The 15,773-nt window shown below is 50.6% G+C and overlaps 1 protein-coding gene across 3 annotated transcripts in view; it reads right to left on the reverse strand.

The window, feature by feature from the left end:
• Positions 1-15,773, reverse strand: part of LOC125627831 (cAMP-dependent protein kinase catalytic subunit alpha-like) — a 132,150-nt gene that overhangs the window by 5,077 nt on the left and 111,300 nt on the right. For 2 of the 3 annotated variants that reach the window (XM_075121701.1, XM_075121703.1), the window contains 3 exons: positions 8,961-9,022; positions 7,449-7,577; positions 7,171-7,269 (listed from right to left, as the gene is read on the reverse strand). In XM_075121701.1, the coding sequence (XP_074977802.1) occupies positions 7,171-7,269; positions 7,449-7,577; positions 8,961-9,022 (290 nt within the window). The remainder of the gene's footprint in view (positions 1-7,170; positions 7,270-7,448; positions 7,578-8,960; positions 9,023-15,773) is intronic. The other variant, XM_075121702.1, reaches the window with a different exon arrangement.

A 15,773-nucleotide genomic window follows, 5' to 3' on the forward strand; every position in this document is an offset into this window, starting at 1 on the left:
CAAAAGAAGGGATGAAAAAATCACTTTTGTAGTGCTAATGAGTTCAATGTAATCAAGGTGGCCCATTTCAAACAATTGACAAGAAGGTGTGAGTATCAGCAGTGGAAAAATTAGTTTTTGTAGTGACCCATCCACTCCCAGCCTTTATTCAGGCCTAATTTGATGGTGTCCAGTTTGCAAATTAATTCCAGTTCTGCAGTTTCTCGTTGGAGTCTGTTTTTGAAGGGTTTTTTGTTGAAGAATTGCCACTTTTAAGTCTGTTATTGAGTGTTCAGGGAGACTGAAGTGTTCACCTACTGGTTTTTGAATGTTATCATTCTTGATGTCAGATTTGTGTTGTTAGGATATAGATATTCAGGCCTGCCTGTAAAGGCCTATACTTTAAGAATTTAGGTATATGTTTATCATTTAGCTAGTAATAGAGGTCTCTGGTCTGGTTCTGTGATTGTTTCTGTCTGCTGTATAATTAATTTTGCTGGGTGTAAACTAATGACGGTGGTGGGATATAATTGGTTAGCTAATCATGTTACAATATATTAGGATTGGTTAGGTAAATTTCAGTAGAATGACTGGTTAAGGTATAGCGAGGAATATTACTATATAAATTAGGGGCAAACAGGAAGTAAGTTGGGATTCGAAAATAAGGAAAAAGGAACTTGGATTTAAGCTTGCTGGAAGTTCACCCCAATAAACATCGAATTGTTTGCACCTTTGGACTTCGGGTATTGTTGCTCTCTATTCATGCGAGAAGGACCAGGGAACAGGGAGAGTGAAGGAATAAGCTCTCTAACGTGTCCATTTATTCTTCTGCGTAGAGACTGTCTGGTTTGGCCAATGGACATGGCAGAGGGGCATTGCTGGCACATGATGGCATATATCATATTGGTAGATGTGCAGGTGAACGAGCCCCTGATGGTGTGGCTGATGTGGTTAGGTCCTATGATGGTGTCCCTTGAATAGATATGCGGACAGAGTTGGCAACGGGATTTGTTGCAGAGATTGGTTCCTGGGTTAGTGTTTTTGTTGTGTGGTGTGTAGTTGCTGGTGAGTATTTGCTTCACGTTGGGGGGCTGTGAATTTTCCCTCTCTACTGTATTTTCCACTCCTTGTATTTGATGAAGTGGGTTTTAGCCCACGAAAGCTTATGCCCAAATAAATTTGTTAGTCTCTAAGGTGTCACAAGGACTCCTCGTTGTTTTTGCTGATACAGACTAACACGGCTGCCCCTCTGAAACATTCTGCTAGTGAAAGCCGATCCGGCTCAGTGATGAGAACATGAGCACTAAGCACCCGCGCACAAGCCAGCAGAGACCACTGCCCCTGCCCTCGAGCCCAGGGTCAATTTCCAGCTAGCCCTGGAGAGAGGGTCCAGCCAGGGCATGGGCACAGCGCCCCATGCTGGATGGTCAGAGACCTTTTTCTGCAGCCGCATTGGGAGAGCAGGAGCCAGCAGCCAAGAAGCAGAAAGTCACATCCTCACATTCCAGCTAAATTATATCAAAACAAGGTAATATTGGGCTGTTCAGAAGGCAATTCTGTCCTACTAGGACCCACCATCACCAGGCAAAGAAACAGATCTTAGGATGTTCAAAGGAATCACTTATCAGCAGTGCGGGTGTGAAATCTCTACTTCTTTATTGTTTTCCCTTGCTGGTCCCCACTTCTCTATTGTTTATCTGTCTGCTTTCTGTCTGGTTCTTTGATTGTTTCTAACTAATTTTGCTAGGTGTACATCAACTAAGGTGGTGGGATCCGACTGGGTAAAGAATTGTTTCACACTATGTTCGGATTGGTCAGAGAATTATTTTGTACTACTTGCATAAAATGATGGGTTAAGGTAGAGCTAAGCAGGACTCAAGTTTCACTCTATAAACTGGGGTCCAAAAGGAAGTTCTTGGAACCAGCTCCAGGACACAGCCCAATATCAGACCTCAACACCCTGCCAATGACACCGGGCAGAAGCTGGAGACCCAGCACGACCTGATCCCGACTGGCCACCAGGGAAAGTTGGTCTGCCTTATTGGCAGTGATGGGCATTGTATGCGGAGCGGGTGTATTCTGTTCTGGTAACTGTTAATAAATAGAGGTTAAGGATATTACTGTGTGAGGCTCTTTCACTGGGAAAAGACCCTGCAAACCCACAGAGTGTGAGGTGATGCCCTGAGCCAGGACCAGGGTAAAGGTGGGTGCCCTAGAGCATACGGGGAACAATGCCTGAACCCTGCTGTCCTCGAAGGGGATGAAGGCAGCCCATCCTTGATCTCCCTGCTCAGGCCATTCTGGGCTGTGACATGGGCCTTCCTGACCCTCTACCAATGAGACAGGCCCCAACGCCCAGTCAGCACGTACCAGGCCAGACTCCTAGCTCAGTGGAATAAATCCAGAGCAGTCGCATTGATTTCAATGAAGTTCTCCCACATTTACACCTGCGGGGTATTTATTTTACGCTGTCGTAGGAGAAGCGATTGGCTCAGCGAGCCAGCCTGTGTGACAGCAGCCGCTGGCCCCAGTGCCACTGTGTCACCCGAGAGCTACACAGCCCAGCCCCAAGCAGCTGGCACGGAGCAGGTGGGACATTTCTATTGTAGCAGCTTCTGCGGACAAGGGGCCAGAGATCAAAGCTATTTAACCCTGGAACGATGAGGGGCCCCCAAGAAAACGACCCTTCCAGCACTGCCTACTGCTAACACACCCATCACCCTAGCCTCCAGGCTCCCGCAGGGGGCTTCAGTTTATCCTGCAGCCTCCTCTGAGCTGACAACTCTTCCTCGCTACAATCCACTAACCACAGGCTTACAGACGAGGAGACAGGTCTCTCTTCAGAGCCAGCCCCTCTTTAATCAGGCCAGCCACAGGGGGTGCTGTGGAGCTCTAAGGGACAACTACCTTTGCTCTCCCCTTTACACACAGGGTGTAGCTCACAGGCCCCAAAATCCAGGTTCAGGGAAGAGGGTCCAAGCCGCATCACCAGGGGCCTGAATTTTATCTTTCACAGAAACTCCATCAGGAGGAAATGATCCCATGTGATAGTTTCAAAGTCTCCACAAAGTCAACTGTGCATGGAGTTAGGACTTCCTCTAAGACTCCCCTGCAAGCCAGACCTCATGCCCTAGGGCCAGCGCATGGGAGCCAGAAACTGAAACTGGCTAGGAACGAAAGCAAAACTGACTAGGTTGCGGGGGGGAAGTATCACTTTTCAAAACCTGGAGTCAAAAGCAGAACAGAAGGGAGTGAAAAAGGGGAATGATCCAAACTGATTTTTCTTAGCTCCAAACCTGATCCCAGACGTCACGCCAGGAAGGTTTGTTCTCAGGATACAAGAGATGCAGACTGTGCCCTTCGACCCCCCCAAAGTGACCACTCTCTTCACAATGTGTATGATAATCAAGGTGGGTCATTTCCAGCACAAATCCAGGTTCTCTCACTCCCTCACCCCCCTCCAAAAACCACACACACAAACTCACTCTCCTGCTGGTAATAGCTTATCAAAAGTGACCACTCTCCCTACAATGTGCATGATAATCAAGGTGGGCCATTTCCAGCACAAATCCAGGTTTTCTCACTAATGTTGAAAGCAGCTATCAAATCCCCCCTCATTCTTCTCTTCTGCAGGCTAAACAATCCCAGCTCCCTCAGCCTCTCCTCATAAGTCATGTGTTCCAGACCCCTAATCATTTTTGTTGCCCTTCGCTGGACTCTCTCCAATTTATCCACATCCTTCTTGTAGTGTGGGGCCCAAAACTGGACACAGTACTCCAGATCAGGCCTCACCAATGTCGAATAGAGGGGAACGATCACGTCCCTCGATCTGCTCACTATGCCCCTACTTATACATCCCAAAATGCCATTGGCCTTCTTGGCAACAAGGGCACACTGCTGACTCATATCCAGCTTCTCGTCCACTGTCACCCCTAGGTCCTTTTCCGCAGAACTGCTGCCTAGCCATTCGGTCCCTAGTCTGTAGCGGTGCATTGGGTTCTTCCGTCCTAAGTGTAGGACCCTGCACTTATCCTTATTGAACCTCATCAGATTTCTTTTGGCCCAATCCTCCAATTTATCTAGGTCCTTCTGTATCCTATCCCTCCCCTCCAGCGTATCTACCACTCCTTCCAGTTTAGTATCATCCGCAAATTTGCTGAGAGTGCAATCCACACCATCCTCCAGATCATTTATGAAGATATTGAACAAAACCGGCCCCAGGACCGACCCTTGGGGCACTCCACTTGATACCGGCTGCCAACTAGACATGGAGCCATTGATCACTACCCGCTGAGCCCGACAATCTAGACAGCTTTCTACCCACCTTATAGTGCATTCATCCAGCCCATACTTCCTTAACTTGCTGACAAGAATACTGTGGGAGACCGTGTCAAAAGCTTTGCTAAAGTCAAGAAACAATACATCCACTGCTTTCCGTTCATCCACAGAACCAGTAATCTCATCATAAAAGGCAATTAGATTAGTCAGGCATGACCTTCCCTTGGTGAATCCATGCTGGCTGTTCCTGATCACTTTCCTCTCATGCAAGTGCTTCAGGATTGATTCTTTGAGGACCTGCTCCATGATTTTTCCAGGGACTGAGGTGAGGCTGACTGGCCTGTAGTTCCCAGGATCCTCCTTCTTCCCTTTTTTAAAGATTGGCACTACATTAGCCTTTTTCCAGTCATCCGGGACTTCCCCCGTTCGCCACGAGTTTTCAAAGATAATGGCCAATGGCTCTGCAATCACAGCCGCCAATTCCTTCAGCACTCTCGGATGCAACTCGTCCGGCCCCATGGACTTGTGCACGTCCAGCTTTTCTAAATAGTCCCTAACCACCTCTATCTCCACAGAGGGCTGGCCATCTCTTCCCCATTTTGTGATGCCCAGCGCAGCAGTCTGGGAGCTGACCTTGTTAGTGAAAACAGAGGCAAAAAAAGCATTGAGTACATTAGCTTTTTCCACATTCTCTGTCACTAGGTTGCCTCCCTCATTCAGTAAGGGGCCCACACTTTCCTTGGCTTTCTTCTTGTTGCTAACATACCTGAAGAAACCCTTCTTGTTACTCTTAACATCTCTGGCTAGCTGCAGCTCCAGGTGCGATTTGGCCCTCCTGATATCATTCCTACATGCCCGAGCAATATTTTTATACTCTTCCCTGGTCATATGTCCAACCTTCCACTTCTTGTAAGCTTCTTTTTTATGCTTAAGATCCGCTAGGATTTCACCATTAAGCCAAGCTGGTCGCCTGCCATATTTACTTAGAGACTTAGCCACTACCAGTCTCTATTTAAGCCTAAATTAATAGTATCCAATTTGCAAATGAATTCCAATTCAGCAGTTTCTCGCTGGAGTCTGGATTTGAAGTTTTTTTGTTGTAAGATAGTGACCTTCATGTCGGTGATTGCGTGACCAGAGAGATTGAAGTGTTCTCCAACTGGTTTATGAATGTTATAATTCTTGACATCTGATTTGTGTCCATTTATTCTTTTACGTAGAGACTGTACAGTTTGACCAATGTAAATGGCAGAGGGGCATTGCTGGCACATGATGGCATATATCACATTGGTGGATGTGCAGGTGAACGAGCCTCTGATAGTGTGGCTGATGTTATTAGGCCCTGTGATGGTGTCCCCTGAATAGATATGTGGGCACAGTTGGCAACGGGCTTCGTTGCAAGGATAGGTTCCTGGGCTAGTGGTTCTGTTGTGTGGTATGTGGTTGTTGGTGAGTATTTGCTTCAGGTTGCGGGGCTGTCTGTAGGCAAGGACTGGCCTGTCTCCCAAGATTTGTGAGAGTGTTGGGTCATCCTTCAGGATAGGTTGTAGATCCTTAATAATGCGTTGGAGGGGTTTTAGTTGGGGGCTGAAGGTGACGGCTAGTGGCGTTCTGTTATTTTCTTTGTTAGGCCTTTCCTGTAGTAGGTGACTTCTGGGAACTCTTCTGGCTCTATCATTCTGTTTCTTCACTTCCGCAGGTGGGTATTGTAGTTGTAAGAAAGCTTGATAGAGATCTTGTAGGTGTCTGTCTCTGTCTGAGGGGTTGGAGCAAATGCGGTTGTATCACAGAGCTTGGCTGTAGATGATGGATCGTGTGGTGTGGTCAGGGTGAAAGCTGGAGGCATGTAGGTAGGAATAGCGGTCAGTAGGTTTCCGGTATAGGGTGGTGTTTATGTGACCATTGTTTATTAGCACTGTAGTGTCCAGGAAGTGGATCTCTTGTGTGGACTGGACCAGGCTGAGGTTGATGGTGGGATGGAAATTGTTGAAATCATGGTGGAATTCCTCAAGGGCTTCTTTTCCATGGGTCCAGATGATGAAGATGTCATCAATGTAGCGCAAGTAGAGTAGGGGCATTAGGGGATGAGAGCTGAGGAAGCGTTGTTCTAAATCAGCCATAAAAATGTTGGCATACTGTGGGGCCATGCGGGTACCCATAGCAGTCCCGCTGATCTGAAGGTATACATTGTCCCCAAATGTAAAATAGTTATGGGTAAGGACAAAGTCACAAAGTTCAGCCACCAGGTTAGCCGTGACATTATCGGGGATAGTGTTCTTGACGGCTTCTAGTCCATCTTTGTGTGGAATGTTGGTGTAGAGGGCTTCTACATCCATAGTGGCCAGGATGGTGTTATCAGGAAGATTGCCGATGGATTGAAGTTTCCTCAGGAAGTCAGTGGTGTCTCGAAGGTAGCTGGGAGTGCTGGTAGCATAGGGCCTGAGGAGGGAGTCTACATAGCCAGACAATCCTGCTGTCAGGGTGCCAATGCCTGAGATGATGGGGCGCCCAGGATTTCCAGGTTTATGGATCTTGGGTAGTGAGGGAGTGAGAGAACCTGGATTTGTGCTGGAAATGACCCACCTTGATTATCATACAGATTGTGAAGAGAGTGGTCACTTTGGATGGGCTATTATCAGCAGGAGAGTGAGTTTGTGTGTGTGGGGGGGTGGAGGGTGAGAAAACCTGGATTTGTGCTGGAAATGGCCCAACTTGATGATCACTTTAGATAAGCTATTACCAGCAGGACAGTGGGGTGGGAGGGGGTATTGTTTCATGGTCTCTGTGTGTATATAATGTCTACTGCAGTTTCCATGGTATGCATCCGATGAAGTGAGCTGTAGCTCACGAAAGCTCATGCTCAAATAAATTGGTTAGTCTCTAAGGTGCCACAAGTACTCCTTTTCTCTCTACCTTGAAAGAATACTCTAGCTTGGTGAGGAATGGAAAGTTGACGGCCTGGAGGATCCGTTTCTCGTTGAGGGGGTGCTCAATTTGTTTCAGCTTCACTACCTGGGAGAGAAAAGGAAGTAGCAACACTTGATCTTCCTCTGCTGGCGCAGCACCCCCTACGCCTCCCATGCACTCCCTTCTCCAGCGTCCGCACGCAGGGTTCAGCCCCAAATCCCTCCCCTGCACTGGGGATTCCACGGCCCCAGGCCAGATCTCTACGGAAGCCCCCAGCATCTTACCTGCTGTTTATCCACAATCTTCATGGCATAGTGATTCCCGGTCTCTTTGAGTTTCACCAGCATCACCCTTCCAAATGAGCCCGTGCCCAGGGTCTTGATTCGATCAAACTGATCCAAACTGGCCGTGTTCTGGAAGGGGGAAAATAAATGTGATGTGGGGCCAGACTGGTCCTGGGGGCATCAGGAAGGAACCTGCCCAGGACAGTGGGATTTGCACTGCAAGACTGGAGGGATCTTTAATGACCATGAGGGGGGTCAGAGCCAGGACCGGCTCCAGGCACCAGCTTTCCAAGCAGGTGCTTGGGGCGGCATTCAGAATGGGGTGGCAGTCTGTGTCCCACAGCGGCAAGTTGGTGGCAGCTCTGCCACTATTCCGGTGGCGGCAATTCAGCAGCGACTGCTTGGGGCAGCAAAATTGGTAGAGCCGCCCCTGGTCAGAGCTTTGGTTTTTATAGCTCACCAGAACGGCAGCCCCCCCAGGGTCATCACTGACTGTGATGGGAGAGCGCCCCCTACTGAGCCCGCCACTCCCTGCAGCACAGCACCCGCTAGCCCCGCACTGGGGTTGTTCTTGAGAACATCCATATGAAGTACATGTCACATTTCACCACCAGAGGGCGCCAAAGGAAACCACCACAGTTTTAAGGAGACACTGACAAGGGATTCCCTGCTCCTTGGGCAGAACCAAACTCCAGTTCCAGACAGGCGACCCGCCCAGCTCCATTCAGTGGGGCTGGCGGGGGTGGGGCTGGGAGTCAGGACTCCTGGGTTCTAGCCCTCGGTCTGTGAGGAGAGGAAGTGAAGTATAGTGGTCAGAGGGCAGGAGACTAGGAGTCAAAAGATCTCTTCCTAGTTCTGCCACCAACTTCCTATACCCATGACCAAGTCCCTTTCCCCTCTGGTCCTCAGTTTCCCCATCTGTGCCATGGCGTTAATGACACAGGGTGTGCGGGAGGACTAGCAAAGTGACAGTGCTGCAGAGGGACCAGCAGCTCTGCCTCAGGAATTACCCACAACCACCCCAGGCGGGATTTCCAGCGGGGACAGACCCAGGGCACTGGGGCACTGCGCTCAAGCGTAGGCAGCAAATGGAGGCCCTTTGAACAGGGTCCCTGTTAGCACAACTCCCCTGGGAGCCAATCTGGGGCTGGGCTGGGCTGGGCTGGACGACCATGCTGGACGCTCAGAAGGAGGATGGGGGAGACAGGCTGGATCAGGAGGAGTCCCACATTGTTAGTGTCCCCCTCCCTCAGCAGAGTGGAGTTGAACCTACAGAGTTATTGGCCCTCCAGTTACCAGAGGGCAGACTGGAGGGACGGGCGGGAGAGCAACATGGTCCACTCAGCCCCGCCCCCCAGGAGCAAAAACAACCCCCAGACCATCAGAGGAGGCTGTGTGGCAAGGTGGCTCAGTGATGGGGAAAGAGATCTAGGGGGTGACTGCGGAGTAATCAGCCTGGGTCTGCAAAGGCCTTGATTGCGGGGGGGGTGATCTGGGTTGGGGGCACAGTACCTGAGAGGGGCTCTCCCATTTCTTAAGGAAGTCTTCTTTGGCTTTGGCTAAGAATTCCTCCACTGTAAGGGAAAGAGAGAGGGAGCAGCGTGAGGAGTCAGAAGGGGGGGCACCCAGCCTGGTGGACAGAGCTCCCCTTTCAGGCCCCGCCCCACTCAGCAAAGAGGCACACAGTCACAAAGGGGATGGGGATTTTAAGCATATCAGCCGGATGGTGGTGCCTCATTGGCTATAAAGGGCGGCTCAGGTGGGATTGGCTAGGGAGAGGTCCATGTGGGGGTGCTCCCGCAACATCCCCACCCCCGTGCCCCTGGACACACCAAACAGCCCCGTCAGGGAGGGCTAATGCAGCCCCCAGCACCAAGGGGATGCACTTGTGCCTCTATCCCCCCACTGAACATGCCACTTGGGGTGCCTGGTCCACGCCCCTCGACACAGAACCTGCACCCCATAAGGAGACACTCGTACAACCCTCCAAAGGACGTTAAGATGCATGGATCAAGTTGCCCTAATGGGAGGATACGGGATCTACTACTGCTGCCAGCAAAGGGGGGTGAAGGGGAAGGAGATTCCCCCTTAGCTCAAAGGGCAGAGGCCTGTGTGTAGCCTTCTCTCAACCATGCAGGCATCACAGATCAATGACACCAACAGCCCACAAGGGGGTGCTCCGTGCACACACACACAGCTGCAGAAGGCAGCCGTGAAAGTTGCAAACCCCAGTTGGGCTTTGCCCACAAAGGGGTTAAAACAACCTGCCACAGTCTCGACAGCAGCAGCCTGGGACCAGCCAAGTGTCCCGCTCTCTGGCATCCAGCCAGGTGATCCTTCCTTCGCCAGCCGGGCTCCCTGTCCTTGCTGCCAGATCCCAGAACAATGGGAGGGAGGAAGCGGGATGGGGGTTGGAGCAATCTGCAGCATCTGGAGGGATATTTGGTACCGAGAGCCCCTTTTATCTTCGCTGCCTCCTGCTGCTCCCAACAGGGACAAGTCCCGCAGCTCTTAACGGTGCAAGAGACGCCCACGGGATTGGAATGGCTGCAGCAGCAAGGCCAAGCACAGAGCAGCAGCCGGGGGTGGCTTTGAGCCCAGAGCTCCCCTCTGCCCCCACCATCACAGGCAAGTCTCCCCCACACCGGAGGTGTATAAAGTTAACTGCCTCCCCCAGGGATCATTGGTGCTGAGATGCCAGGGAGGGGACAAGCTAAAAGCCTAGATCCAGATGTGGGTGCTGCAGTTCTTGGGGTCACAGATGCACAACCCAGGAGTCAACTCCCTGCCGCCCCACTCTCTCCACTACAACCCACTCCCTTCCCAGAACTGGGGACAGAACCCCAGGAACCCCCCCACTTTAATCGCTAAATAGCAACACTTCTGTGGAAACCCGGCATCACCGCGCTCTAGTCCTGTCATCCCTGCCCTACAGAAAGGGCTGAGAAATGGGCCAGGTGAGGGCCTGAAATGCACCAGCGAAGCAGAACAACATCCTACAGATGTGACTGATTCACTGCTGGAGGGAAGGAGACCAAGATTACGGGGATTCCCCTGACCCCACAGGACAGGACAGGGCAGGGCAGGGCAGCCCTGAAAGGGTTCTGGGGATCAGCTATTTGCTGGCTAACTACCCCCGCCCACACTCCCTTCACCCTCTAGTCCCCACAGCCCATCTCCCGTGGAGCCCTACAGAGTGGGATTGAATTCACATCTGCTTCCCCCAGACGCTCAGTCTGTCTGACCTACTTTCACTTTGTCTCCTACTCTCTCTGGACTATTTATAGAAACAGGCTTGGCTCACCAGCCACTGTCTCCCACCATCGATCCCAGCCCCAAGGGGGCGGGGAAGAGGGATCCTTGCATGGACACGGGACAGAGAAGACAATTTCCTGCACTCTCCTGGCCGTACCTTACAGAACTAAGTTTAAGTAGCTTAGGAGTTCATTGTATTACAAAGGCAGGCGGTTATGTATTATTGTGGGACTGTATGTGACGTCTCCGATGGAAACCCAGGGAAGGGTTATGTGCTTTGGGGGATCATCTGAAACTATGGGGCCTTCTAAAGTTAAGTACGTTTCCCAGGAAATCTCTAAGGGGAGGGGTATGCAAACGTAACGCCTCTGTTATGCAAAACCTCAGCTGCTGGAAGCCGCTCCCCGAGGAGAAACCCACTGCCTGTGAGTTACCTGGCTGGAAGCGGGGTGATCTTTGGAAAGCTTATTAGCAGGCGTGTTGGTTCTTTGCTGGTTTTTAAGAATGCTTTTACCTTAAGAATCAATGTGCTTGCTAACAGCTGTGTGGTACCTTACCTGTGGAGACTGGGCTGTTTGTAGCCTCTGAGGAAAGAGGGAAAAGCAGGCCGGTTCAGGCAGTCTGGCTTGCTGAGGAACTCACAGTGTAGGCAGGGAGCTGTGCAGCCTGGAAATACCCCGGGCAGGAAGGAGAGAGACGCAGGTCTCCACCCAAGAGAGGTGATGACTGGGAGCCAGAAGCCTAAGTGGCTTCCCTGGCTGGATCATGAGGGGCAAATACAGGTGCAGTTGCCCTGACCTGCAATACGCCTTCCCCCTCTCTTCTTCCCTGGCATCATCCACACCAGATCAATGCCTTGGGAGGGGGAGATCAGCCATTCTGCCTTCTTCTGGAGGTCTAGGAAGACTTGTGAGGCTCTGCTAATCAGTTACATAAACTGGGGGCAGCCCCAGACAGTGATGGAGGAATCTTCTCTGCATCACCAGCCTCTAATTCACTTGGCCCAACACCAATAATTTCTTCCCTTTTTGGGCCTGTCTCATCTCAGAGTCTCGTTCTTTCTCTTCAAGGCCGTGGGCCTGGGTCAGGGACCCCTGGAACCAAAGCTCTGGGATGGAGATTGTGGCTGACAGCCCCACTCCTCCAGTCCCACGGCACTTTCTACCACCCAGGTGAAGCTCGTCTGTGAGAGAGACAGAGCTTCTTTGAGAGCCCATCCACAACACTGGAACTGACTGCCACAGGATCTAGGGATCATCTCAAACTTCCCCACCTCTTCTTCCTAGTTCTATGTGCCCTCCTCTGATCAGCCTTCCCCACTATAAAAACAGCACAGCACAGGCATTTATAAAAAGACCCTACCAAAACCAGCACCTCCACTGCACACACAGCTCTCCCCCTGGTGAAAGAATGAACCGCAGGAGACAGATGGGAGTCACCTTGCTTATGGCATGGACTGAAAAGTGACCAAACCCTATGGTAGTGAGGGCAGGATAGGAACGTACACAGTGCCTCTACACTGGTCAGTTTCACTCCTTCGCCAGCAGGGTTAAGATGCCATCCTGCAGGTTCTCGGCACTGTGGCAGGACAAAGGGTTAACTGAGGCTCCAATCCCGCAATTGAGTGTATGGACAGACCCTGGCACTAAGCCCCATTGATTTCCAAGGGGATACTCCCTGTACAATCAGTTGCAAGCTCTGGGAGTTCCATTGTAAGCTCTTTGGGGCAGACACTGGCTCATTTCAGGTCTGTACAGAACCCAGACACAAGGAGTCCTCGGTTGCAATCAATATCTCTGGGGGCTACTGTAATTAAAAAACCATTTAACGAGCAGCCAATTCAAATTTGGCCTCCAAAAATTTAAGTTTTGGTTAAACCCGCCAATGCTGTCTAAAAACAAATCCTGAAATATTCCAATTATTTTTGAACTAAGTCCCACTTGAAACAGACAAAAGGTCCCCCATGCCTCTTGCAGCTCAGAGAGCCCTAGAGTGAAAATGACTATAAGCAGGAGTGAAATTGATACTAGTGAGATTTCCTTTGCTTAGCAGACAGACTTACCTATCTCAGGGTTTTATACGGGTGCCCAGCTCCCTAGTATCTGAGCAACTTCTATGCAAAAGCAATAGCGGGAACAGGGTAACATTTTCCAAAGGGCTTATAGGCTTTAGGAGCCTGCATGCCATTGATGGTAACTCATAAATAGTAAATGGCAACCTGGATTTTTAGAATCCTCTTGTTCTAATAACCCCGAGGTTTTGTAGCCATTCCTTTCCAGCTCAGTGGCCTTTCAGCTGAGAGACTCCCTTTAAAGACCCATTAACGCATTTCTATTCATGTCAGTTTTGTCAGATGGCACGAATCTGGCATATGAAACTAATTGACTGTCTCTAATTACACAATAGACTAACACACTGACCTGCGCCAGGATAAACACCAGAGGATAGCTGGCTAATGGAGATGTTTTCATACCGCTAATCTTTTGTACCACCTTTCAACAAACTGAGCAAAACCTTAACCTCCTTAATCCTTCCAGGAGGTAGGTACTATTCCCTTTTTTATGGGAAGGGAAACTGAGGCAGGGAGACATGACCTTGCCCACTGTTGCACAGGAAGTGGAAGAATTGAAAAGAGCACCAAGAGTCCTGACTCTCAGCTCCCCACCCCCAATCGCTAGATTCCACTCCTCTCCCAGAGCTGGGAATAGAACCCAGGAGTTCTGATTCTCAGTCCCCTGCTCTAACCACTGGATCCCACTCTCCATCCCAGAGCCAGGAATACCAACTCCCATTCCTTACTCTGACCGCTAGACTGCACTCTTGCTTATCACAATGCACCCAGTTCTCTTGTATCCAATGCAGCAGCACGAGGTATTATTCGAATACCTGGGACAGGGATCAACCCCGATACACAGAAAGGAAAATGCACAAGCTCAGACCACTTAGGACAACAGATCTGCTTAACAAAGCCATTCTCTGTTGAAGGGAAATCAGAGCCTGATTCAAAGCCCAGCAGAGCCCAGCACCAGGGCTCTAGGGACCTGTAATTAGGAGAGATCAGAGTTATCTGGAAGAGAGCTGAGTCTCCCAATCAGAGGGCAGACTGCTCTTAAAGAGACATGACAAGTTTTAGGCCCAACATTTGTGATTACAGAAACCTAACGCATGCCAGCTTGTGGGTAGCAGCTTCCAACCTCATGCTTCACCGTAGAGCCTCTGCCTTTCAAACCAAGTTCAAGTTCTCAGTCCCCACCTTCAAGGCCTCCATGGCTTGCGGCAAGGGGGATCTAAATGAGCATACGACTTTGACAGAAAGATAATGGCGGACAACTCTACTTCATTGGTACAATGGCACCTACCACCACGGTGAAGTTCAGCTGTGCAGGAGACAGAGTTTCCTCAGGGTCTGGTTGTAGACTATGGAACTACCTGCCACATGAACCAGGGACCATCCCAAATCCAGACGCGTTTCTTTGACCCACCAGAACCTCAAAAACGACAAGACACTCCACTGCCCTCACTTCTCCTTCAAGGGAGAAGATGAGAGAACAAGCCACATGACAGATGTGAAGTCACATCATTTAATGCACGACTGGAAGGCATTCAGATACTGCGGTGATAAGAGCAGAATAAGAACCTAGAGAGGACAGATTAGGCTTGTTTCTGAAATCCCGTTGCAGGATCAGGGCCAGATGTGTAAGAAAAACAATTGAGTTGCACAAGGCCAGGGTTACAAAACGTCACACAACTTTCCCCCTATTTGGGGGAGGGGGACTGGTTTGACAAAACTTTAAAGACTCCGCCTCCAAAACCAGTGTTGGGCCCCCAGCCTCTGCAAATCAACACAGGAGAAATCAGAAACAAAGTGAAATTGACTAATCGAATTTCACCACGCCCCAGAGGCACAAAGGGCATGAATGGTGAAGAGCAGATTAGAGGTTTACAGGGACTGGTCACCTTGGAATGCAGCCAGAATTTAAAAGCAGGCTCATTCCCCCTGCCATTTGGAGTGTAACTGACAGGGAGTCAGGACTCCTGAAGGCAAAGCTTCCACAGCAGCCAATACTAAGTGGTCACTAAAAGGATCATTTCATCCGCCACCAAAATGCAGCCACCTCTGGGGTGAAACAGGGCAGCTGTTTCAGGACACTGTACAACAGCAAAGAGATCCTGAAACTACAGGTGAAAACTCAGGGAGGGAGAATGGCACCGGGGTTAACACCCACACAGATTCCGCCCTTGCGTGCCCGAGTGATGATTGTCCGATAGGAACAAACGTGCTGACAGCTCCCCCATGGGCTTGTTCCACTCCCCTCCATCCTCCCTCTTAGCCAAGCATCATCACCTGCCATCATGGATTTAGATTTTAAGCCCTTTGAGGCCTGTTCCCCCAGGCCACTAGATGCACGTTAGCAACCTGCCTCAGCCCCACTTTCCACATTGGATGCCATTTCTGGCCATGGGAGGGTTTCCACTGGGATGACGCCTGACCAGGATGGGGGGAGGGGCGGGGCAGGGCAAGCTGCAAGCACCACAGGAAAGAACCGTCACTAGTGCAGCCCCAGGCCTTATTCTGATTCCAGCTACATCCCGCCCATCTCATGCCCCCAGCTGCTCCAGATCCCGATCTCCCAAAGTGTAAACTCCATCTTACCTGGGCAGAACCGAGGAGAATCCACCCCCTCCCCATCCCTCCAGTGCTGGTGGCTGAAGGGTTAAACCCAGAGCTTCCCTGCCACTAAGGACTCACAGTCTCTCTCTGGTGAGCACCAAGCAGATTCCAAAAAAAAACTGGTTTATTTCCTTTAATGAGCCCAGTGGGGAAAGAGGCCCAAGGGGGCAGGTGATGGGGCTGGAGCGTAAGCAATCCAGGGCCTGGCTCCTGATGCGAAGGATCTAATGAAGGTCTACATTACAACCCGGTCTGGCGCACGTGGTCCGCGTTACACCCAGCACCCTGCTAACGATTGCAGGGGCCAGTGCACGACCGTCCTGCCTCTTGCTCGGGCTGGGGAAGAGAGCTGAGTACTGAGACCTTCACTACAGTGATCGGGGTGGACAGGCCAGGTG

Source organism: Caretta caretta, chromosome 20 (genome assembly GCF_965140235.1).
Source record: "Caretta caretta isolate rCarCar2 chromosome 20, rCarCar1.hap1, whole genome shotgun sequence".
NCBI classification, from domain to species: Eukaryota; Metazoa; Chordata; order Testudines; family Cheloniidae; genus Caretta; species Caretta caretta.